The 26,704-nt window shown below is 47.9% G+C and overlaps 1 protein-coding gene across 1 annotated transcript; it reads left to right on the top strand.

Annotated features, from left to right (window-relative positions):
- Nucleotides 1-14,507: 14,507 nt before the first annotated feature.
- On the top strand, nt 14,508-26,689 carry LCTL (lactase like; the record flags this gene model as incomplete). Its single annotated transcript, XM_082649126.1, has 13 exons — nt 14,508-14,661; nt 15,073-15,236; nt 15,840-15,927; nt 16,237-16,346; nt 16,998-17,126; nt 17,229-17,324; nt 18,928-18,982; nt 19,076-19,237; nt 22,440-22,714; nt 23,427-23,553; nt 23,727-23,926; nt 24,805-24,868; nt 26,558-26,689. 13 exons carry the CDS (start codon nt 14,508-14,510, stop codon nt 26,671-26,673), a joined length of 1,740 nt encoding a protein of 579 aa, XP_082505252.1. The 3' UTR covers nt 26,674-26,689.
- Nucleotides 26,690-26,704: the final 15 nt, after the last annotated feature.

Below are 26,704 nucleotides of genomic sequence, written 5' to 3'. Positions count from 1 at the left end.
TTTCAAGATGATAAAAGGGGCGTCCACAATACTTTATGTTAGAAGGAGGGTGATGGGTCTCACCCATCCTCAGACCTGGGTGTGTGTCCTCCTCTTGGGCCTGACCTATCTCCCAAACTCACCCCATCACCCCCCACCACTGCCACCACCGCCACCATGGAGAGGTGGGCTTTAGGACCTGTGGGGGGAGGGTGCCCTCTGCAGGCTCTCAGCCTTTCTTTCTGGAAAACAGGGCCAAAGGAAGCCCTGGATTTGATGATTCAATCTGGGACAGAGCCAACTGGAGTGATCCTTATCTCGCCATGTCTGTTTCCAAAACACCCTCCAGATTCACCGTCATCGATCCTGAGCCCTCCTACCATACTAGGGACCTAGGTGGAGGTGCAGAGGGGTGACGGGGGAGGGGAGAGGTGGAGCTAGACCCCTCGCCCTTCCATGGGAGCTTAATGGAGTTTGGAGCCCAGAGGCTCCCAGCCTGGCCCGCTTCATGGGGACAGCTTCCAGGCTTAATTCCCACTCTTCAAGGCCATTTCAAGGCCGAAGATTTTTGCAACGCCTCCCTGGGTACTTCAGCCAGTGATGCTGGGCTCAGGCTGGGCATCTCCCAGGGCAGAGACAGAGAGATGCACCCACCACCTAACTGAGCTTACAGCATCAGTGTGTGTCTACAGGGGGCATGAGTGTGTCTGAAAAACCAGGAAGGTGCCTCAGGGCTAAGGAGTAGGGCTACGAGTAAAATACAGGATGCCCAGTTCATTTCTATTTCAGATAAACAGAAAATTATATTTTTAGTATAAATATGTCCTATGCAATCCTTGGAACATACTTATGCTAAAAAAGTATAAGTTGCTCATCTGAAATTGAAATTTAACTGGGTGTTCTACATTTTTATTTGCTAATTCTGGCAGCCCTCCTTAGAAAACAAGTCCATGTGTCTGTGTGACACAACATTGTTAGTGTGACTGTGTCAGTGTGTAGGGGCCGTGCACAAACCCCAAAGTCACCGTGGGAAGGCACACATGGAAAATGCTACCACAGTGAAGGCCAGGCGTGAGGCGCGTGCCTGTCAGTGAACGGGGGTGGGTCAGCCCATGTGGACCCAGCCTCAAATCCTGGGCCTGTAACCCAGAGATTCTCAACCTTAGTGGGGCTCCAGGGTCCTCTAGGGTTCAGGTTCCCAGAACTACCCCTCCACACACAGGCACACCCCACTCCCAGATTCTGGCTCATTCAGCCGGGGCTGGCAGCTGGCTCCTATTTCTCACATACCATTCACTGAGTCGCCAGTTTTGTCATCAATGCCAGTTAAGGCCTGGGCCTTGAGGAGTAGGAAGCAGGCAGGGGACTTCCTCAAAGGTGAGTGGTGGGTTCAGACCCCCAGTGGCTGCACTGGCTGGGGCCCGGCTTATCTTCTGAAGTTGGCAGTCCAGCCTCCTGGACAAAGGCCATCCTCCATCCTCCTGGTGGTCTCCTGCCTCCCTGTGGAGAGGAAGATTCTAGCATGAATGACACTGTTCTGATGAAGAAACTGAGGTCACAAGATAGGGCCAGGACTGGAACCCAGCTTACCTGAGTGCAAGCTGATGGAAGGACCAGGCTCAGCGTGATGTCCACCAGCCCCAGCCTGGGTCTCCTCATCCCCCTCCCCTCCCCACCAAGGAAATGACCGCCATTGGTTCTGTGTTTCCCAGCCCGGCCAGGCCCCATTTCAAACAGCCTGTGTGCTGTCCCTTCTCAGCCCATGTGTTCCAAGCCCCTGACCACCTCCTCCTCTCCTGCTCCTCTGTGCTAAGTAATGTTCTGCACACTGGCTGTCCCTGCTCTGACCACACCATGTCAGGATGACAGTCTGCGGCTCCCTCTACAGCTGAGTGCTTTAAGGGTCCAGACCCGGTCCCCTGCACCACCGTGTCCCTCGGCACGGTGTTCCAGGAGTGTTTGAGGAATGAATGGGGGGAACTGGTCTCATCAAATGGCCACCAGAACCAACTTCTCACACTGTCCTCAGGTGCCTGAATATCAATAAGCCCAGTAGTGTCAGACACCATCTTCCAGGAACCTAGAACTATCAGCTGTAGGATGCGAACGCCTTCTGATTAGAAATGAACCAAAACAATCACACGTCAGTAAGCGCTTACGTGGCCACACTGAACGAGGCCAAGTCCTTAAAGTTCAATGGAATGGATATTTAAACATCTTAGGGTCACATAGAATTCAGAGGCCTTAGGGCTAAATGAAAAATTCTATTTGTATAGAGTTATTAGTTTCCTATTGCTGCTGTAACAAATTATCACAAACTTAGCGGCTTACAACAAAACCAATTTCTTAACTTACAGTCCCAGATAACACAAATCCCAAATGGGTCTCACAGGGCTAAAATCAAGGTGTTGCAGAGCTGCATTCCTGCTGGAGGCTCTAGGGTAGAATCTGCTTCCTTACGTCCTCCAGCTTCTAGAGCCATGCTGGCTCATGGCTCCCTGCCAGCCAGCAATCACATCACTCCAACCTCTGCTTCTGTTATCACCACTCTCCCTCTGACTCTCCCGCCTCCCTGTTTCTCTTATAAGGACCTGTGATTACATTGGATCCACCTGGATAACGCAGGCTACTCTCCCATCTCAAGATCCTTAACAATCATGTCTGTAAAGTCCCTTTTGCCATGTAAGTTATATATTCACAGGTTCTGGGTGAATATGGTTAGGATATGGACAACTTTGGGGCAGTGGTATTATTCCGCCCATCACACCCATTTTAAGAGTCAAAATGCAATCAGGGTATCAGCCTGAGAGGGGAGCTGCACCAGAACTGGGAAGTGTGTGTACAATTTGGCACCAAGGATACGGGCTACTTGGGACTTCCCTGGTGGTCCAGGGGTTGGCAGTCCGCCTTCCAGTGCAGGGGACGCAGGTTCGATCCCTGCTTGGGCAACCGGATTGCACACGCCGCCGGCCAACTAAACCTGTGCTCGGCAACTACAGAGCCCGAGCGCCACAGCTAGAGAGAAGCCCGAGCGCCACGATGAAAGATCCTGCATGCCGCAACTAAGACCTGATGCAGCCAAAAATAAAATAAATAACTAAATATTAAAAAAAAAAAAAGGATATGACATACTTGACCTTGATATTAAGAAGTAATCTGTATATGTTCGGCACTTATAATGCTTGTAATGTATAAGATAATTTGGCCTTTTAGAGTGACGGCCTTTAACCATTGAAAGTGTAAAACTGAGTAATTTAAACTGAGGGTTTTAAGTTGAACGCTTAACGAGTTTATATACAATACTAGAACCTATAAGAGAACTTTAAATTCACCATATTTTAACTTTTATTATTATTTAATTTAGATTTTTTTTTTATGAGTTTAACTTAATTGGTTTTGTAAGGATTACTTAGTACTCAGGAAGGAAGCTCTTCTTGGTTAAGTTAGAAATGGAGTACTGAAATAGGAAGTCTCATTTTTTTTTTTTTTTTTGTGGTACGCGAGCCTCTCACTGTTGTGGCCTCTCCCGTCGCAGAGCACAGGCTCTGGACGCACAGGCTCAGTGGCCATGGCTCATGGGCCCAGCCGCTCTGCGGCATGTGGGATCTTCCCGGACCAGGGCACGAACCTGTGTCCCCTGTATCAGCAGGCGGACTCTCAACCACTGTGCCACCAGGGAAGCCCGGAAGTCTCATTTTTAAACAAAGTTTAAAATACTTTAAGATATTTGATTGAGTTTATACACTGGACCAAACATTATTGCAAGACCTCTAAAAGGAGGTTGTTAAAATTTGCTGCACATAAAGAGAATATCAAGATTTGCAAGCTGAACTTAAAGCTTAGAAGGAAACCCCTAGTTTCACTTGCCCTTTAGCTAGAGGGGAGAGGTGTTGCACTGGGCCAGCCACAAGAGCCTGAGGAAAGACTATAGTGAGGTCCCAAAGAACTGCATAGACCTGGGCCATCACGTCAGGCAATACTGGATGGATGTCTCTGGCTGCATTTTTTTTTTTTTTTAATTCATATTGGTATTGTTGTTTTGAATTTTTTTTAATTTCAGAAAAAGCAAATAAATACATTTTTATGTACATTTTTTTCATCTTTTCAGTTTTAAAAAAATGGGGTACAGTTATAGGATCAAAAAATTTAGTAGGAACACTATAATGTTAGAATTGAATTGGAGAGGAACTTTACTTTCCGTAAAGGCAGATTTAGGTGACTCAGACCCACCTTGCTAATGAAGGCAACTTAAAAAAACTGGCCGTGGCCCTTCCCTCCCTGGTGGCGCAGTAGCTAAGAATCCGCCTGCTAGTGCAGGGGACACGGGTTCGAGCCCTGGTCCAGGAATATCCCGCATGCAGCAGAGCAGCTGAGCCCATGTGCCACAACTACTGAGCCCATGAGCCACAACTCCTGAAGCCTGCACGCCTAGAGCCCGTGCTCCACAACAAGAGAAGCCACCGCAATGAGAAGCTCATGCACTGCAAAGAAGAGTAGCCCACCGGCAGCAACGAAGAACAGCCAAAAATAAATAAAAATTTTTTTTAAAAAAAGAGTAAGGGTGGGAATTCCCTGGCGGTCCAGTGGTTAGGACTCGGCACCTTCACTGTCAAGGGCCAGGGTTCAATCCCTGGTTGGGGAACTAAGATCCCACAAGCTGCACGTGGCGCGAAGAGGAAGAAGAAAAAAAAAGAAAGGATAAGAGTGAACCAGAAACAAACTGACCTTCACAAGTTCTATATTCTGGCTTTGATTATCTGGGTAAGTCATGAGCTCTTCAGCCTTGAAACTGGACTGAGGTGATCCTGGATGCCTGGCAGAAGCTCACTAAAATCCTAACTGAAGGACAATGACATCCTTTTAGGCCTCAAGTAATTTTTTTTTTTTTTTTGTCTGAATCTCTGGGGGTGGAGCTCAGGTGATTCTAAGATATAACCAAGCTTAAGAACCATCAGACAAGCCCATGGCCCACAGCTGGTGGGAAGCAGAGCCAACACAAGAATTCCATGTCTTAAGGGAGTGCTTTCTTTCATCCCAAGAATTGGGGAGTCCCTCGACCACTGGCTCTTTGGGGTCCCACGAGCTGCAAGGCAGTGCTGGATGCGTGGGCTCCACAGACAGTCTTGGCTTCTGTGAGGCCAACATGCTTCCTCCTTGTCCTTCTTTGACTCCAGAACTCGGGCCCAGACAGCTAAAGCCCAGGGGAGAGCGGGTGACTCAGACACTTCCTGTTTTCTTGGCTACAATGACAAGGGGATGGAGACAGCCCAGGCAGGGTTCATGGCCTAAGAGAGGGGTCCTGGAGAGAGGAGGAGGTGGGAGCTGAGGGCCCCCTGCCGTGAGATGTGGGAGCAAGCCGGGCAGAGCCACATGTGGTAGAGATGTGGCTGGCTGGGTGGCCAGGTCAGCAAAAGAAGGAGGATTGGGGGCCAGCTTTTCTTAAAATGTGTAGATTTTCTGAGTCCTTAGGGGTTGCAGGAGAGACCTCCGCTTCTGTCTGGATGTTTGGTTCAGGCAAGCTGGGAGACTGAGTAGGTCAGGAGGAGCTCTACACAGGGAGGCAAAGGACCTGGGTTGTCCTGTCCCTGCCCTGCCGTGAATTACCGTGGGACCCTGAGCACAGCCCTGGCCATTCTGAGTCCCTGCTTCCTCTTCTATGAAATGGAAAGGGGCTGAGCTCTGAGAGATCCCCAGAGTCTAAGAAAAACCCTAAACTCTCTCAGCCTTCAGAGCACTGTGCAGGCTCTGGGGGACTTTTCGTGGACGTGATTTTGATTTCAAGTCGCCTACCTTGAGAGGTAGGAGGGGAAAGTGCTATCATTACCTGATGGCTATTGGAGTCATAGATGACTAGGAAGACCAAGAAAGATGTGGCCAAGGGCGTGTGGGAACGGGGACCTGGATGCTCCTGGTGGCCCAACTTGGTCACTCCCTTCCTTACATGACAGCAATTTGGGGATGCTTATGAAAAACCATACATATTGGAATCTTGGCCTCAACTATCTCCCTGCTGGGATCACCCTTCGGAAGTAATCCTAAATTCAGAAAAGGCATGTTGGAAAGGAAGATATTCACTAAAGTGGATTTTGTATTAATGAGAAGTTAAACACAGCCCAGACATCCAGCAATAGGAAACTATAGGCCGTAGAATGTGTATTAGGTACCTATTTCTGAGTAGCAAGTTACCCTCAAACTTAGTGGCTCAATTAACAAGAATTTATTACCTCAGAGTTTCTGTGGCTCAGGCATCCAGGCCTCTGGGTCAGGGTCTCTGAGGAGGCTGCAGTCTAGGAGTTGCCTGGGGCTGCAGTCATCCCAAAACTTGGCTGGGAGAAGATCCACTTCCAAATTCACTCACATGGCTGTTGGCAATCTCAGGTCCTTGCTGGCTCTTGAGGGAGACATCAGTTCCGTAGCTTGTGGGTCTCCCTGTGGCACAGCTCACAATATGGCAGCTGCCTTTCCTCAGAGCAAGTGAGTGACCTGGGAAGCACTCAGTCCTCCTGTGACCTGACCCCGGAAGTGACCTCCCCTCATTTCTGCTGTATTCTCTTCCTTAGAAGTGAGTCACTAGGTCTAGCCCCGGTTTGAGGGGAAACAAAAATTACACAAGTGTGTGAATACCAGGGGACTGTAGGGGAGGGAAGAATTCTCCTGACCCTCTTAAGGTCCCTGGATGGATCTGAAAATTAAACTGACAAAGGCAGATGAACAGGAGAAGAGCATGCAAATGTATTTAAGTTTTACGTGACACAGGAGCCTGCATAAGGAAATGAAGACCTGAAAAAAGTCCTGAGTGTTTTTACATTGGGTTTGATGAAAAGTGGGCACCTTTATAAACTAGGTCTTTTGCTTTTCTACACATGAATTCGTTTATGCATCTTTTTCCTCCCAGTTATTTATCCTCTAAACTTAAGTAACTAATTTTCTGCCCCTGAGGGCTGAGGGGCTGGGTAGGAAGGAGTCCAGGCCTCACATCTGTCCTTGAGCCTGTCTGAGCAATAAGAAGGTATAAATTCTCCCACTGAGACAGCCTCAGGGATGTGTTCCAGGCCAACTGGAACCATTTCTAATCTCATTGCATATTCCTGGGTTTATTGGAACCTGAGGAGTTGCGTTTGGGGGTGATCCTGAGGGCAGCATTGTCTGGGGAGGATTTGGTGTATAGGGGGTGGTAAGGATTGGAGAGGCAGAGGAAGGGACCCAGAGAAAAAGGGGAAAGCTGTTGACACAGTGGAAAAACACCTGAAAGTTGGAGTCTCAGACCCTGGTCATGCCAGTCACTTGAGTGCGACTCCTTCGAGCCTCAGTTTTCTCATCTGTAGAATGGGATGAAAATGAGTAACATGGCCCTTCCTCATTCAGTAGGGTTAAGTGAGATTGATTATGCACAGAAATCTACTCTGTAAACTAAAGCTCTTGACCAGTGATGGTTTCCTCAGGGATTATCTAGAGCAAACATACCCCCCTCTTGCCACTGAGCTCCCAGCAGGAGTCAAGTCCTTCCCCAACTATGGGCAGAAGGCAGTGTTGGCTCCCACATTCTGAGCTACGGTTCCATCTCATCTCTAACTGGTTATGTTGGTTAAATATTGGTGTTGAATATCCTTCAGTTAAAAAGAACGAGGTTACCTCTAGAGAAAGACGACTTGGCAACATCCATCGAAAGATCAATTGACTCAGCAATTCCACGTTTAGGAATACACACACGGGTATGAAATTACATGAACAGGCATAGTCATTGCAGCATTCTTTGTGAGAGCAAAGCATTGTAAAGAAAAACAAAATGTCCATCCACAGGCGACTGGTTAGATCAGTTATGGAACATCTATACAATGGAATGCTGTGAAGGCATTAAAATGAATGAGGCAGTGCTGGGTGCACTGATCCAGAAAGATCTCCAACATATATTATAAAATGAAAAAAAAAAGCATGTTGCCAAACAATATTACCACTCTAGCTCTGCTAATGTAGAGCATCAAACAAAACCTCTCCTATGTACCCAATTTCCATGAAAATACAGAGAAAATGCAGAGAGGGACAGTGGCCAGTTGTCAGAAGTGGCCACCCGGGGGCGGGATGGTGGGAGAAGGGAACAAGGAAAAGGGCCTTACTCTTTTTTACTCCATGTATTTCAGAGCTGGTTGCCATTTCTTTGCAATGTGAATATATTCATATGTTTTCTGTATGGTTTTTTAAACTTAAATAAATATATATATATTTCTATTTATATATGTAATATATAAAAGCCTTAGAATCTTTCACTGTCTTTGAAATTTTGGATCCCTGGCGATTGTTTCAGAAAACTTCTGAGCCCATGTTTGGAATTTGTGGGTACTTCCTCCTTAGGAGGGAGTCGCCAGCAGGGCTCCGTAAGACCCTCTCTGTAGATGGACCGAGGCTCCCCTCTTCCAAGATGGCGCCTCACCCCAGGTGATGTGCTCTGTGTAGCTCTGTCAGACCTGTCGGACCAGGACCCCAGACCTCCCCCACCAAGCCTGCTCCCTGCCCAGGGATGATCCCTTGCACTTGCTCTCACACCTTCTGTGCAAAGATGAGGGAAAACAAAACCGAACCAAAAAAACCCTTCATTCCTTAAACAACTAGTATTCAATGCTGGATAAAAACAGAAAAGATTAGAGTCTAGTGAAGAGACAGACTCCAATCAGTCTCCTAAATAGGAGTGAAATGAGGTCTGCCACAGAGGCTCTGGAAGACAAACTCAGAGAATGTTCTGAGGAGAGAAAAGCTGCGGAGGTTTCTCCTCCATTTTTACTGAGACTCCTCCCCTCTCCACACCCCACATCCTCACCCTTGCCGCCCTCCATGACCTGGAACTTGAAGGCTTGTGTGGGAGGTCTTCGGCAGCTGGTCCAGGGGCTCCCCACGAGCGAAAATGAGGGGAGAAAATGCGAGGCGGGACCTGGGAAATCACCAGCAGATAAGCCCAGACCAAAGAGCTCCGGTGGGGAAGCGCTGGCTGGCTGGGCAGCTTGGTCCCGGACACGTCACCATCATCATGGCTTGTTCCAGCCCTCCAAGACCACTATTCAGACCGCCATCCCCTCCCAAGCTTCCGCCTGCAGGGGTCCCAGGCAGCAAGGCCACTGGTGAGTGGGCTCTTTGGGTTTGGAATTGATGGTTTCACTGCCAATGCCAGTGTCTGGACCAAGAAAAGAATTCTTCGTATGTGTGCCCTCCAACACTGTGTGTGTGTGTGTGTGTGTGTGTACACATGCATACTCTACACACAGGTTCATACTCTGTGGATAGGGTATCAATTCATTCCAGATTTACTGGAACAGCCTCAATTTCACATATTTGGCCACCACAAACCATTGAAATATCTTGAAAATTCCACTATGATTATGCAGAACTCCTTCAGTCTTGTTCCAAAAAAAGGATTTGAGAACCAGCTTGTAGAGTTGTATATACCTCAGCAGGATTTAAAAATAACAGACAAGGAAGTCGCAGAGAAGGGAGAGTAAGATGACACAGAAATGCATAACATGTCCTGTACACATGCTGGAAGCAGGCCACAAACGTATCTGAATTTCCAAGCAGCCAGAAATCAGAGGGAAAGAAGATGACATGGATTCCTCTTCTGAGACCCATGGGAATTTCCCCCAAAGTCCTCAGAAAGATGCAGCATGACTCAGTTCGAAAGAAACAAATTCATGTTCCATATCTTTTTTTTTTTCATGTTCCATATCTTAACAGTGGTTTGGTTACACGTGACTGAATTTGTCAAAACTCACAGAAGAGTGCATTTAAGGCTTGTGAGTTTCACTGCAAGCAAATTTTACCTCGAAAACAAAAGAACCATAATATAGTTAATGGTATGCCTACCGAAGGGTTTAGGGGTGAAGTGAACTGACACTCGCAGCTTACTTTTGAAATGCATCCAAAAAGTAAGATGAATTGCTGGGTGGAGAGAGGAAAAGAGGGATGGACATATGATGAAGCAAGTATAGTCTCAGTGGTGGGCACAGAGTGTGGGCAGTATAAACTTTGCATTTTTCTGTGTTTGCACATTTTTATAATACAGGGTAGGGGCTCAGAGAAATGAAGTGGACCTTGGAAGTTACCATCAACACTCGGAAGGTAAAAGGCCCTGGGTTTTGTTCACAGAGCCAGAACTAGCAGCAGCCCTCAAAATCTGCTGACACCCTAGGCACCTTGCCCTCAGGCAGTGACTGGTGTTCTGGGGAGCGGAGCTTTGGCCTCAACGGACAGAGAGGCCTGGCTCCTGCAGAGCCCACAGCACAGAGGGATTTTGGCATCTCCCAGACAAAGCTCTCCGATCATGGAAACCCCTTGTCAGAACATCCGGGAGCGTCTACCCTCTGAGGCTCTGTGCCTCGCCCAGAGAGCCCTTGTGAGTGGCAGAGCTGGATTTCAGCCTGCACAATATGATGGCATTGATGATGGAGATAGTTTTTTGTTTTTGTTTTTTGGCCTCACCACGTGGCTTGCAGGATCTCAGTCCCGGGACCAGGGATTGAACCTGGGCCACGGCAGTGAAAGCGCCAAATCCTAACCACTAGACCACCAGGGAACTCTCACAGAGATAGTTTTGGGGCTTTTCTCTCTGCCAGGCCCTGCAAGAAGCATTTACATCTATCACGTCATTTAATGCTTAAATGCGGCGAGCGGGGGCTACTCTTCATTGCGGTGCGCGGGTTTCTCACTGTGGTGGCTTCTCTTGTTGCAGAGCACGGGCTCTTGGCGCGCGGGCTTCAGTGGTTGTAGCACGCAGGCTCAGTAGTTGTAGCTCACAGGCTCTAGAGTGCAGGCTCAGTAGTTGTGGCGCACAGGCTTAGTTGCTCCGTGGCACGTGGGATCTTCCTGGACCAGGGATCAAACTCGTGTCCCCTGCGTTGGCAGGTGGATTCTTAACCACTGTGCCACCAGGGAGGTCCCTGTCATCCCCTTTTATATATGAAAAATGGCTCAGAGAAATTCAGTAACTTGTATGGAACACTCAGCTGGCAGATGCTGAGCTGGGATTCAAAGATGTACTTGACTCCAGAGACTCTGATCCTAACCACCGCCCTCTTCCGCTCCACAGGCCACTCTCCTCATCCCTCCCACCTTTCCCCCACTCTTCTCCCAGTGGTTTGTCACAGAGGACTTGTCTGCTCCATCCTCAGAAGAAAACTCAGGAGAAAGTCTGACTCAGGCCCATAGTGCTCCTTATAAACCAAGCACCCCACGCCTGGCCCTGTACTCCTGCTTCCCAGGACAGCTCTGCACCCCAGGATGGGCTTCCTTCCCCAAGAGAAAGGAGACACACACACACACACACACACAAAACACCAACCAACACCCGGATGGGCTCAACCAGCCCCAGTCTGATCCCTGCAAATCCCCTGCCTCCATCCCAGCCCAGCTCCTGCAGAGACAAGACAACCTGACAACAGCCTGTCACCTCTTAAATGAACCCAGAGCTGAGGAAGACTCCAGACAGCTGGTAGCCAGCCTCCTTAGAGGAGGAAATGAAGGCCCAGAGAGGGGCAGTGGCTGGCCCAATGTCACACGGCACTAAACTTTGTCTCCTGGGACTTGTCCCCTTAGCTCCCGGCTGGGCAGGGCTGAGTTGGGCTGCAGAGCTGGTGGGAAGAAGTGAGGGTTGGATGGGGCCTAGAGGCCCCTTCCTCTCCAGAGAGAGAAAGGTTAGCTCCTAGGACCAGGGAATAGAATGGCTGGGCCCTGCAGTGCCAGCAGGGATAGTAGCTCTCATTCTAGATAGGGAGAGAGGAAGTGCCTGTCACTGGAGCCCACGGCCAGTTCCTGGCGACATGGATCCCCAGTGTCCTTCCCACGCCAGCCCCTCGATTCCCTCGGAAGGATCCAGAGGTACAGAGCGGGCTGAGCTGAGCCTCTCCCATGCCCACACCCACTGCGCCCCTGTGCCTTGGACCCATCAGTGCTCCCAGGACGGAAGACCAGACATTTTGCTTTTACCAAGTCCCTTCCTAAAAGTCATAGAGCTTAGACTCTGGCCTGGGCCCTACAGAGGCTGCTGGCAGAGGGACCCCCACTCTGCAGCCCCTTGCAGGGAGAGAAGAGGGGGAAGACAAAGAGGCCCACCCATCCCCCAACACGCCTGCTCTTCAGCCAGGCCTGGCCTCCAGGGACTTTAGAACATCCCACCCACCCAAGGGAAGGGTTCTACCCTGGTTGCTCCAAGCCTCCGGCAGGGCCCAAGCAGCCCTGGAGTGGGATGGGGTTGGGAGGAGCGAGGGGGGGTGGTGGTGGTCACCCAGCTGTGAGGCCCACATCCTTCCAGCTTGGAGCCTGTGGAGGAGAATGGGGATCAGACGGTGGAGACTGGGTCTGCAGTCAGACCCCAAGCAGCCCCTGGCCAGGCCAGGCTGACTAGCCCCTCCCTCATCACAAACACTAGGCCCCTGGCTCTGAGAGAAGGGGGCATTTTTCAGAGATGACATCAGGTCTTAAAGTTTTATGTTTCCTGCCAACCTCAGCCTGGAGAGCAGAGTCCCCAGGGCCCACAGGCCTGGCGGGGCAGGTAGCAGCGCCGGTGCAGATAGCGCACCACTGGCCTTGGACTCTCACGGCAGTCCACCCACAGGCCGCGAGGGTGACGTCCAGTGGTCTGCTCACCTGAGGACACAGCCCTGCCTGGTCACTGTAGGACAGATGCAAGAGGAGAGAAGATACCAAGCTGCCAAGTCCCCAAACACACCTCAGAGCCTTTGCTCATGCCGTCCCCTGTGTCAGTTCCCACGCCCTACGTGCTCCACGCCATCTGGCGAGTGCTTCCATATCCTTCAAGTATCTTGTCCAATGTCCCCTCCCTCCCTGCACCTCTACAGTGTTCTGTCCATCCTTCCATTAGAGCCCTGATCCCTGGCACAGTGTTTATTTTTATTGATTGATTGATTTGATTTGATTTTTGCACAGCGCTTAAAACCACCTTGCTTTCACACTCCCTCTGGCCTCCCTGTCCGGCAAGATCCCCAACCCCTGGAGGACTCAGACCAGGTCCCACCTCACTCTGGCAGAAAGAAATGAATCCACCACAAAGGGGTCATAAGACCTGTCCCGTTAAGGATCTACGGTGGGGCTTAGCTGAAGGTAGGGAGGCTGAAGGCTGAGTGAGATGCAGGGAGCCGCAAGTGGGGGGAGGGAGGGAAGGGCTATGGAGAGGTGAGGGCACCGTAGTGAAGGAAGCACAGTGGGGGCCTCCTTGGCAGCCTGGGTGGAGAGCAGGAGGTGCTGAGCTTCCAGGGAGGGTGTGATCTAGCTGCCACTTGTGCTTTTTTTTTTTTTTTTAATATATCTTCTTTTTTTTTTTGGCCATACGGGGAGGCTTGTGGGATATTAGCTCCCGGACCAGGGCTCTATCGACCCAGGCCCACAGCAGTGAAAGCACCGAGTCCTAACCACTGGACCGCCAGGGAATTCCCCAGACAGTCGTGATTCAATGAGTGAGTCAGTAAAGGAATGAATGAGGGATCCAAAGAGAGGAGGGTGATGTGGGAGAACCAAATTTACCTTCTACAGTGAACTTTCTCTGGCAGCAGGAAGGGGTGGACACAGAGACAGATGCCCACACACACTACTCCCCACCCAGCCACCACCTGGAGTTTCATAGGCTGAGATGGGCTGAAGGCAGCACACTGGGCCCAGAAGGGACCAGGGGACTGGGTCACTGCTCCTCTACCCTGGGAGGGGGCTGACTGGATGCCCCGGGCCCAGGGCCAAGCTTCCTGGCTGCTGACTCAGGCCCCGCTGGCCAGCTCAGCATTCCTGCCCTCCCCACTGAATTGGGGCTATTGAAGCTCTTTGTAGGGGGGTTAGGCCACTGGTCACGCCCCCAACCAGAGCCTTCGCTGGGCTGAGGCTCTGCTCTTGGAGGGGGGCGCACAGGCCCTGAGGGGGTCAGTCTGACAGTGCTCTGGCCACCAGCTGCTACTCTGGGGGTGTCTGGGACCGAGGACAATCCTGGGTAAGCTGGCTAGGCTGGCATCAGAGAGGGGAGCCCAGGGAAAGGGAATTGCCCTGACCCTTAGGACAGAAGACCCTGGGATGGTGACCCTGCTCATGACCCCTGGCTTGGGGAGGGGTCTGTCTCTTTGCATAGGCCACAGTGTGTAGGTGGGGTGCTGCAGGGGCTCTGTGGGTTGTCCTGCCAGCCCCATCAGACTGGAGCGTCCCTAAGGCAGAGTGGTTTCCCCATCAGACTGAGGCCATCACAGGGTATAGGCTGGGTCTCCCCCATAAGATAGGGACAGGGGTGGTTTGAAGCGTTGCCTATCAGACCCAGAGTTCCCCATGCCCGGTCTTTGTCCTCCGTAGTGTTTAACTTGGGAATCCTATCTGGAGAACAGCCTCAGCCTGTGCTGGTGGGTCCCAGCAAAGCCAGGGACTAGCTGACCCCAGAAGAACCAACGCTTCTCTAGATAAAGCGCCTCCACCCCGTCCCACCTCCTCCCCTCCTTTTTCCCCAAAGCCAGGATCTTCCCCCCCAAGCCCTGGCTGCATGGGCCTACACCTGTCAGATGTGCTTTTTCAGGTATGGGGGAGAGCCGGGAGCCATGAAGCCAGTGAGGGCTGTCACTCTTTGGTGGGTGCTACTGCTGGTGTCCAGGCTGGGGGCCACCAGGAAGGAATCCCTAGAAGAGGGCTCCTTCTACTATGGAACCTTCCCACTTGGTATGTCCACTCCTCCGTTGGTCTGTCCGTCTGTCCATTTGTCTGTCAGATTGCCTACCTTGGCTGACTTGTCAAGGAGTTTGGTGTTTCAGCTTCCTTACAGGTAGGATGGGGAAAATAACTCCATGTAGTTGTTCTGAAATAAAAGAAGTTCCTAACAGAATTTTTTTAAAGTTACTGTATAGATAGTAAATGCAAATCAGAGCTAAAATGGTACAGATGAATGCTTTTAACGTATTGTGTCTCCCCCCCTCCCCCCACCCTACCACACATGCTCCCACTCCTAGGGAGACAGGGCAGGCTGCTGGGGAGGGGGCTTGCCTTGTGGCCTGGGAGGCACAGCCCAGGGTCCCAGTACTGGGTGGGGAGTGGGAGGGGACTCAGAGCCCAGCTTGGGGTCTCCATTTGCAGGCTTCACCTGGGGCGTGGGCAGTTCCGCCTTCCAGACTGAGGGTGCCTGGGACCAGGACGGGAAAGGGCCCAGCATCTGGGACACCTTCACGCACAGTAGGAAAGGGAATGTGCTTGGGGAGGAGACTGCAGACGTGGCCTGTAACGGCTACTACAAGGTCCAGGTGAGTGATGGGTGTGCTTGTGTGTGTATGATTGAGCATCACCTAGGGAGAGCTGGGAGGTGACAGACATATTGGGGGAACCCGAGTGACAATGTCAACCAAGTGCTCTGCTAAACATCCCCAGTCCCAGTGCAGCCAAGCGGGGAGGGGTCGGTGGTGACTGGGGCTTGGGGAGGGAGTGCCAGGATGTGGGAAGGTGGATGAAGGAGGAAAGGAAAGTTGGGCCCCACCTGAGCCAGTGCCTTAGTCTAAGCGATGGGCAGCTGAAGGGCTGAGGCCATGACCCCAGGGCCTACAGGCCACAGTAGCCTGAACCCCTGGTCCCTGCATGGGAATGGGCCCCCTGTGGGAAGAGCGGGACCAGCTCATCCTCTGTCCCTTTGCTCAGCACCCACTTTCCTCTCTGGATTGGGGATCCATCACCCTGATGGATTTCTCAAAGCATCCTCATATCCTGCATTTTACTTGCCTCCTGGCATAGCCCCAGGCGTAAGCGGGGGCAGGTGGCGTCACACCTGTTGCGTAGATGAAGAGTACGTACAGGAGGGGCCTTAGTGGGGTCCGGCTGACCCTGCCCCGCACCCACCACCTCTGTCTGCACAGGAGGACGTCGCTCTGCTGAGGGAGCTGCACGTCAGCCACTACCGGTTCTCCCTGTCCTGGCCCCGGCTCCTGCCCACGGGTGTGCGAGGTGAGCTAAGGCCACACTGCCCCAGCCCAGGAGTGGCCCCTTTTGGCCGCGCTGGCTTTGTGGGGACACCAGAGAGTCCTGGGCGGCGAGAACAGCCCATGAGCACAGTTTCCCCAGCAGCAGCTCTCACGGGTTCTGCAGGTAGCTGGGCTCCCAGCAGTAGCTATTCCACCATCTGAGACCCGAGTGCTGGTGGGCTGAGGGCGCCTTCAGGGCTACAGAAAGCTCCAGGGCCCAGGAATAGTGCACTTCAGAAGGTCAAGGCCAAGGTCCTTTCTCATCAAGTCCCCCCTTTTATTTCGCCTTCAGCTGACGGGGTGAACAAGAAGGGAATCCAATTCTACAGTGACTTCATTGACGCCCTTCTGAACAGCAACATCACCCCCATCGTGACCCTGCACCACTGGGATCTCCCACAGGTGAGGCTGCGCAGGCTCAGAGGCCCAAGGGGAGCTCAGCTCAGCAGGAGGGAGCCTGATCTGGGCACTTGGGGTTGCCAAGGTGGAGGTAAAGGCTGGGGTCTGGGCTCTGGCTCGGGACAGGAAGATGGCAGGGAGTGAAGAAGAAACCTCCCAACTTACCCACGGCGGAGAGGTCCCACTGGTTTAACTGATGTTTGTAATAAGTGGTAAGCGCAGATTTTGATGTTTTCCAAAACATTTGGCCTGGAAACGACAACTCAGACTATAAAGAAAGAAGCATCTTTTGAGTAAGAGTTGATGGAATAATGAGCAAGTTTGTTTAGCCTTTTCTCCCCCAGGTTGTTAGAACTGTATGTGCTCATATACGAGCGCCCCCTCCCAAGCAATTTCCATAAAGCCTCAACATGCTTAAGAACCTCACAGTTAGACATCACTATTCAAGCAGTTTTTTTCATTCGTTCAACAAGGCTCTGTGGTATCACGGCCCAGCTGGCAGAGGAGCCGCTTATGTACCTCTCTGTGACACAGGGTGGTGGGAGGTCAGAGGACAAGACATTGGCTTCAGGGAGGTGATGGGGAGAAGATGGAGTACTATCCATGCTTTAGAGGGTGGGGCACCTGCTTCTCTCTCCACTCCTCTGTTTGCAGCTGCTCCAGGTCAACTATGGCGGGTGGCAGAACGTGAGCACAGCCAACTACTTCAGTGATTACGCCAGCCTATGCTTCGAGGCCTTTGGGGACCGGGTGAAGCACTGGGTCACTTTCAGTGACCCTCGGGTAAGGAAGGCCCCCCTCCAGGTGGGAAAACCCACTTTCCAGGCAGGAGTGTACCCTGTCATTTCTCACGGGTCCTGTGGTCCCCACTTGCCATCCCTGCAGACAATGGCAGAAAAAGGCTACGAGACGGGCCACCACGCACCTGGACTGAAGCTCCATGGCACGGGCCTATACAAGGCGGCACATCACGTCATTAAGGTGAAGTGGGTCCTTCTGGGAGTGAAGGCTGGGTTCAAGGTGGAAGGGTGAGTCCCAGTGACAGCTGAGCCCACCCCAGGGCCCGAGTCTGAGCCCAGTTGTCTGCCACCTCACCTTAACATGGTCCCCTTCCCTTCCATGAGGATCTATGAGGTAGTGTCCTGCCATCCAGGACTCTGCTGGACACTGCAGCCCAGATGACAGCGTGACTGCTCCCTATAGCGCTTGCAATCTAGCCAAGGGGCTGGAGCACATGCATGTGAAAACTGTCACCTACAGGTCTAAACTCTTTTGTGAGGAATGGTGACAGGAGGAAGTGGGGGGATGACAGTGAGCTAGGGGCTAGCATCTTCAGTGACCGAGCAGAAGTAACTGGAGGTTGGTGAATGACAGCAGCAGGAAGGGGTTAGGAGTGCTTGTCTGATAGCATGGACTTCAAAGGACCTGGAGTTTTTGAAGGAGGAAAGAGAAGTAGTTTGGAAGCAGCAACAAAGAGCAAGACAGGCACTCTCCTAAGGTGTGTGGGGTGTGAGGGGAAAAAATGGCGTCTGCTGGAAAGAGCTGCCGTGGCTGCGGTCTTTAGGGGCAGTCAGGCTCAGTTAGGGCAGAAATTGAGGGGGACATTGAGAGGAGATAACGACGGGCAAATTACAAGGCTATTGGAAAGGCTTGAGAAGCAGCGGGGGGGTTGGTCACATTCCAGGACATATATGAGGGTCCAGGTGATGATGACTGGGGAACAGGGGTGTGAGGCATGATGGCCCCAATGGACTCTCAACAGAAGGTGGACAATCTGATCAGGCGGGCAGGCAGGGGATCACTGGGGACATACCAGACCCTCAAATTCATGTCAGCAAGAGAACTTTCTCATCTTTCCCTATTTGGCTTAGGGTTTCTTAAACTGTGACTATTTAAAGGGCAGGGCTCTGAATATATCAGTGGGTCCCTGGGAGAGAACATGGAGAGAAGGCAGGTTGGCACATTTTGGATTCTGTTTCTCAAGACTGTTCCAGATGCTTGGTATTATATTTTCCTAACATCCTGAGCACCTATGCTGAAAGCACTGCCTAGTTACTACAGAGGACAACCAGGAACGAAACAAGACACATTAGCAAAAATCTTAGAAACAATAAATAACACAGTGTGGTGGCTTATGTGTTTATGCCAGATTTAGAGCAAGTTTCCTCCACAGCACAAAGAAAATGGAGGTCAGAGGAAGGGAGACTATGGATTAGGCTAATCAAGGCTGGACTCATGAAAAGCATAGGACTTAAAATGATCTCTAGGGCTTCCCTGGTGGCGCAGTGGTTGAGAGTCCGCCTGCCGATGCAGTGGACACGGGTTCGTGCCCTGGTCCGGGAGGATCCCACGTGCCGCAGAGCGGCTGGGCCCGTGAGCCGTGGCCGCTAAGCCTGTGCGTCCGGAGCCTGTGCTCCGCAATGGGAGAGGCCACAACAGGGAGAGGCCCGCGTACCGCAAAAAAAAAAAAAAAAAAAAAAAAATGATCTCTACAGTTAGGAAGGAGAGAAAGGCCACCCTGGGTTGAAAGGGAGGAGAGAAATGAATGAGGCAGGCATCTCCGATGGGCTCCTTTCTCTTCCAGGCCCATGCCCAAGCCTGGCACTCCTACAACAACACATGGCGCAGCAAGCAGCAAGGTGAGCCCTGCCACCATGTGCGCTGAGAACAGACGGGTGACCAGAGGAGCAATGTCACTGCGTGCCACCCCCTTTTCTCTCTCTTCTTATAAGGTCTGGTGGGGATTTCATTAAACTGCGACTGGGGGGAACCTGTGGACATTAGTAACCCCAAGGACATAGAGGCTGCCGAGAGATACCTACAGTTCTGCCTGGGCTGGTTTGCCAACCCCATTTACGCCGGTGACTACCCACAAGTCATGAAGGACCATATCGGTGAGCCACGTCACGTTTTTAAGACTCCAGATACCACAGCAACGGTATTGAGCTCAAGTGAAATGACCAAAAGGCAGGGGGATAGAAGAACACACTGGGTTGGTTTGGGCGAGGCACTCGAGGGATAAGCCAGCTCCCAAAGAATTTAGAACTGATTATTCAAACTGGGAGGGTGGGGGACATCCAAACAAATTCCTAGACCCGGAAATTGAGAATTTCAGAATCCAGGGGAAAAAACTTAGTAATTCTCTAGGCTGCTCTCTTTTGTGTTCTGTTCTCCTGTCTCCTCCCCACTCCACTCCATCCAACTGTAGTGAAGTAGGAGTGAGAAGTCAAAGACACAGTCATGGGTGGAGTCAGTCCTATTGCTGGTTCTTTCTGCCACTTGAGAAATACTTTCCAAGCTCTAGTTTCCACAGTGTCAGAGAATAAAGACAGAGCTCACAAGGCTGTATTAATTTCGATGCTTTTAACTGCCACATAACAGAAAACTCCAAATAAAATGGCTTGAAAAGTAGGAGATTTATCATCTCACCTGAAATCCAGAAAAGGATAATCCCCAGCTAATTAATCCAGCCCTCAGGGTTGTCTTTGAGAACCCAGACTCAGTCCATCTTTCCACTCTGGCACTTTTAGCTAGCTCATCAGCCACTCCCCAAGGCCACAAGATGGCTGTAGCAGCTCCAGGCATCACCTTTACACATCAACACCCTGAGGCAGAAAAAAAGGGAACAGTACTATCATATCTGTTTTTAAGAACAAGGAAAATCTTCCCAGGAAACAGCATCTACTCCCAGCTGACTTCCCGCTGTGCCTCAAGGGACAGAATTGTCAAATGCCCCAAGGTGCCCTAGACCACCAGGGCTAGAGAGCCTCAGAGCCTGGGGAGGGGTCAAGACTCCCAGAAAGGATGTGGCCCTTTGGAAGGGGATGAGAAAAGAGGGCATGGAAGAAGACAGGCAGGGGTCTATTGGGTAGGCAACCAGCAGTGTCTGGCTCTAGGAATCTAAACATATAACTGTGATTCAGAGGTATCAGCCCACACCTCCCTAAAAAAGACAAGGATGACAGTGAAATAGGCTATATCTCATACATCAAGGCTATTTTAGATGTTTGACTAAGAACGTTTCAACATTTCAACATTTCAAAAATTTCCCTTTCTAAAGCACCATTTATCAAGACTTGTCTGGAATAGGAGGCAGCAAGTTCTAATTCCAACTCTGCCACTAACCAGTGAGTGATTCTGAGCAAGGTGCTTCACCTCGTCCTGTCTCAGTCTTATCACCTAAAAATGAAGGGATTAGACAAAATAATCTCTAAAAATCTTTTGACGATAACCAGTTCTGTGATATGTTCTGTACACATACACTCAAAATCTTGAGAATGATTTCCTCAAGATGCGTAAGGAAAAAGCCCTCACAATGGGACAATGCCCATATGGAACATTCCTGCAGACACACCCCATCATTCACATGCTGTTTGCTCTCTTGGGACCCTCAGAGGCCACTGCAGGCGCTACAAGATTGTACTAAAAAGCCAAATTGATTACCTATCATAGAACAATTCTTGGGATTAAAGCCAATAATCCCAGACCCCACCAACTCCAACTCTATGATAATTCAAGTGGGAACAGGGCTCAATTTTTCCCTTATACAATGTGGAAAGAAGGATCCTTTAAGTAGTTTTTTCTTTTTCTTTTGTTTCAGCATTATTAAGTATAACTGACAAATAAGACAATTAGTATTTTCTTTAGTAGTGAAAGCATTCTGCCTGAAATCTCATTCACAAATTACTTCCAGGCATCTCAGAAGCAGCCCTTCATTCACAATAAATATATGAAGAAAGGTAATTCTAGACGAGTGCTGTCCAATAGAACTTTTGGTGATCATGGAAATGTTCTCCATGTCCCCTATCTGTGCTGTTCAATATGACAGTCTGTAGCCATTTGTGTCTATTCAAATTCAAATTAAACAAAATTAAAAATTCAATCCTTCAGTGTGCCTGAGTTGAAGCTGCAGTCACATTAGCCATATTCCAGTAGCCACATATGCTGAGTGGCTATTGTAGTAGACACTACAGTGACAATTCCTGTGGTTTTTCTCAAGTTACTACATGTAACTGAAAGTAATAACATGCTAATAATTTAAAGGAATTTAATAATGCAATCTTTTCACTCATTTAATCTAAGCCAGCAGTCTCTTTGGAAACATTTTTATGGCTACATTTTAGATCAACTCATAAAAATGTTACTTCTCTTTATACATTGATTTAAAACTTTTTTTGCATAGATTATACAAGGACATGTTTCACATGTTTTGAAGTACAAAAAAGTGAAAAAAGTTAAGCTTCCTTCCCTCCCCCACCCACTGCTCCTATCCTCCCCAGAAGGAAGTACACTTCCAGAGATGCATTGTGCACGTGTGCGCAAGAACACTGCTGCTCGGTATGTGTATATACTTGCATGTACTGTATGTATGCAACACTCTGCATCTTTGTTTCACTTGAGCATCCGTCTTGGTGCTCGTCCTTGTCGTGTATGAAGCACTGCCTTATTCATTCTCATGGCTGCATAATGTGGTACTGATGGATAGCCCATCATGTTTTTAACCAGTCTCTCCTGACAGACCTTCAGGGTGCTTCTAATCTTTTGCTACTCAATCTGTAATGAAGATCCTTGTACATACATCCTTTTACATGAGTAAAGTGTAGGATAAGCAGATTTAGAATTGGTCGGTGAAAGGACACACACTTTTACAATTTTGAAAGATAGGACATTGCCCAACACAGAGGTGATGTTAGCTTACACTACAACAAGGCCTGAACGTGACCGTGTCTCTCCGCACACTACCACTGGCCTCCTCCAGTTCCCTTCCCAGAGGCAAGCAAAATTACCAATTTTTGATGTAAGGAATAACCTAGTTCTTTTTTCCAGATAGCTACACAATTGTCCACACACGTTACTGAGTAATCTGTAAAAATATTACTTTTAAGCAACATAAACTTAAAAATTTTTGGCTAGCATTCAAATGTCAAAATTCCAGTTTGAAAGGCTAAGGTCATAATTTCCACACAGATGAATTCCAAAGCCCAGGATCTGGATAACAGCTTTCATGTCAACATGCCAGTATCATCATGGTACATGACAAGAGAATGATTGTGAGAAAATAAAACTTGGTTAAATTCTATTTTCTTCTCTCATTAGGAAGAAAGAGTGCAGAGCAAGGCCTGGATATGTCGAGGTTACCGGTGTTCTCACTCCAGGAAAAGAGCTACATTAAAGGCACATCTGATTTCTTGGGATTAGGTCATTTTACGACTCGGTACATCACAGAAAGGAACTACCCCTCTCGCCAGGGGCCCAGCTACCAGAACGATCGTGACCTAGTTGAACTGGTTGACCCAAACTGGCCTGATCTGGGGTCTAAATGGCTACATTCCGTGCCATGGGGATTTAGGAGGCTTCTCAACTTTGCTCAGGTGATTATTACATTAAGCTAAAGGACATTTTTTACCTGAATTCATGTTCTTATAGTATAAGCTCAGGTGCCTACATTTTAAAGTTAATTAAAAAACCCAGTTACTTATACTTCAGAAGCTACTCGATATAGGCCTTAAAGAAAGACTAAAAAAGAAAGAAAGAAAGAAAACAACAAGAAAGACTAATGTGGACTTCTCTAGTGGTCCAGTGGTTAAGACTCGGTGCTTCCATCGCAAGGGGCACGGGTCTGATCCCTGGTTAGGGAAGTAAGATCCTGCATGCCGCACAGCATGGCCAAAAAAAAAAAAAATGATGAATGCCTACTATGAATAATCATATATATAGATCATATACATTGTTGTTATACATTATATAAATTATATTCATGTAATATAATATGCACATATTTCATATGACTATATATGTATATATGTAATATACATATTTATATATAAAACTTTAAAATTCTTATCTCATATTTAGTTATTTTGCTGCTCTTCTCACCTGTACTGGAATATGTGGGAAAGAACAAGACCTGAAGCATATTTTCTCTAAAATGATGCTTTGTCAAGAAATATATTCTTCTATATGAACTTGCCTCCTGCCTACACTCATCTCTAAATAAACATGTTAAGTGGCATCTACTAAACGCTAAACACACCCAATTAGAATATGGCAGCTTTCAATATGTGTTCCCATGATTCGTTTCAGACTCAATACGGCAATCCACCCATATATGTGACAGAAAATGGAGCATCTCAAAAACTACACTGTACCCAATTATGTGATGAGTGGAGAATTCAATACCTTAAAGGATACACAAATGAAATGCTAAAAGGTGAGATACAAACGGTCTTCACATATCTTTCTATTTAACTTGGGCAAAATCTGATAATACACGATTGACTAAAACGTGTTTCTAAATCTCATAGATGAAAACATTTAAGATTATCTTCGCAATACTATTTTTCCAAGAAAATGAAATATATTAAAAATGGAATGTCTTTGCAGCTATCAAAGATGGTGCTAATGTAAAAGGGTATACTTCCTGGTCTCTGTTGGATAAGTTTGAATGGGAGAGAGGATACTCAGATAGATATGGATTCTACTATGTCGATTTCAACAAGAAAAATAGGCCGCGCTATCCAAAGGCTTCAGTTGAATATTACAAGAAGATTATCACTGCCAATGGGTTTCCCAATCCTCAAGAGGTAGGAATAATTATCAGTGTTACTCATTCTGGATTTTAGAAGAGCTAGGTAGCTGGGGTGTAGAGTTTGGCAAGTGGGCCCATTGTTTCTTTCCCTTTCACCACCTCTCTGCTTGTTTGCTTAGAATGGGGTAAGGACACTGTAAAATGCAATCCTAGCACACAGAGCATTAAGGGCAGACTAGGGTTATGCAGGAGTCCTGTTTACTTTAGGTTATGACAGTCAACAGAAACTGTGATTTAAATGTTATCCTAAATGTTGTATCTTAATGCAAACAAATACTACCTATTCTTCAACATACAAGAAAAGTTAAGTAAATTGAATATATAATGACCGTATAATCTTCACTTCTTTTCCCACCAAATTGTACAGTGATGCAAATGCACTGGTTCCAAAATGAGATTAAAAGTAATAATTTAAAAAATCCTTTAAAACCTCCCATTTTCAATAACCTACAAATTTTTCTGTCAGCTCTCTATTCTGTATGCTGCTGCACCTAATGGCAGGGAATATAAGTTGTAATTTAGAGTGTCTTAATTAAAAAAAAAACTCATTTGTTTATCCACATTCTTTAGAGTGAGCCTAGTGGGACTATAAATAGAAGCAGTGACTGATAACTATCAGGTATTCACTAGTTTTGCATTACTAGAAAAGACAGTAATTGCATTATTAGAAAAAGATAGCTAGATTATAAGCTTAAGAATAAAAACTGTTCTTTGGCTCCCTCACAATGATGCACATAGGCATTCAATAACTATTAACTGATTTAAACTACGAGCAGATTAAAAAAATATATTTCTTACCCCATATTATTCCAAACATGATTTCAAACAGCAAAAAACTAGTTTAAGACAACTTATCAAGTGGGTTTTTATTAGGTGGAAAGTTGGTACCTCAAAGCCTTGGAAACTTGCTCTATCAACAACCAGATGCTTGCTGCAGGTGAGTTTAATTCTTTGATAATTAAACCATGTAATTACGTGTGCAATGGTATTACCAAAATCTCAAAATGTGGACCCACCTTAAGTCAATCTTCCAAAATCACATGATTAGAAATGGACTTTCCTTTACTTTGAAGCAATGTCAAATTTCTATCAGCACTTAAAATGTTTTAAAAATCTACCATGGGCTTCCCTGGTGGCGCAGTGGTTGAGAGTCCGCCTGCCGATGCAGGGGACACGGGTTCGTGCCCCGGTCCAGGAAGATCCCACATGCCGCGGAGTGGCTGCACCCGTGAGCCATGGCTGCTGAGCCTGTGCGTCCAGAGCCTGTGTTCCGCAACGGGAGAGGCCACAACAGTGAGAGGCCCATGTACCAAAAAAAAAAAAAAAAAAAAAAAAAAAAATCTACCATGAAAAAGAAATATCTACTCTAGTTTGATTCTGAATCATACTGTAAATTTATAAATCTACTATTTATAAATTTATCTACTCTAGTTCGATTCTGAATCATACTGTAAATTTATAAATCTACTATTGTGTTATAGTGGGCTTTGTTGGAAGGAGGGAGAAATTCAACCATTATACCAAATGGAATGAAGAAAAATCAAACACTCTAGATATTATATTCACTCATTCAGCAAGTAATTATGAAGCAGTCACTATTGACTCAAGGGTGTTTTAAGCCCTGGGGACATAGCAATAAACAACAAGGTCCCTGCTCTCACAGAAGGCATTTCTAATGCAACAGGATCTAAAAGGATCAGAGATGTAGAATAACCAGGATGTAACCATGCATCAAGAAATGCCAACGCATATCATTTGTTTCTTTGAATTTTGTCTTTCTCTCTATATAAGGGCAACCAGAGAAATACACTTCCTGTTTTAATGAATTCATCTTCCATGTGGTATCAGAGGTGGAAAATGCTAGACCAAATCCTACCAATTCAACTATTTTTACAGGCCAATATACCACTGTCCCCTCCCACCTCATCTAAATAATCAGGCAAATATTAAAGATGTATATTCCATTAAACTAAAATAAACTTAATGTAGAGACATGATGTAGAATTTACTGTTGAGCCCATGAGCTCCATGAGAATTGGGCCTGTGCCTTATTTATCTCGGTAACCAAGGGTGCCTGGCACAAAACTTAAAAGCAGGTATTTCGTAAATGTCCACTACAACGTTAATGCACTTGAAATATGCTTATCATTTAACTCTTAAAGACTGTTTAGCTGTGTTAAGAATGACCATGAAAATTTTCAATTCAGAAATTCCTATACCTCTTAAGATATACAATAAACATTTTTGAAAGGATGCAAATGTTTTCCAAGGAATTTTCTTTCCTAAATCCCCCCAAAGAGAATTATAGAAACTGAGGAATATGGCTGCTAATATTCTGAGTAAGCACTAGCACTGACATACGTTTAGACTTTATTACAGTACCCATGGAAGAACCAAATTTAAGCATTCTTAATCCATATTTTCTGAAATATCTTACAAAGCCCTCACATAATTTTTTTATAACATTTAATTTACCAGGTTCTCTTTTATAGCAAATGAGAATAATTAGCAGTGTGATGATGCCATTTTCCAAGTTTATCCAGACAACTGAAGCTTTCAGGATGAAGCTGCATTCGCCAAAATGACCACATTCTCATCTGCCATGTTGCTCTCTCCCCCTCCGCAGAGCCTTTTCTAAGTTACATGCAGATCATGACGGAGATCATGGTACCTACAGTCTGCACCCTCTGTATACTAATCGCTGCAGTTCTCCTGATGCTTCTGCTGAGGAGCCTGAGCTGAGACAGGGTCATCCATTTTGTAGCTGCATCTT

Source organism: Grampus griseus (assembly GCF_964374135.1).
Source record: "Grampus griseus genome assembly, chromosome: 2".
Taxonomy (NCBI): Eukaryota; Metazoa; Chordata; class Mammalia; order Artiodactyla; family Delphinidae; genus Grampus; species Grampus griseus.
The sequence above is the reverse complement of the archived record's forward strand: the minus strand, read 5'-3'. Positions and strand labels throughout refer to the sequence as shown.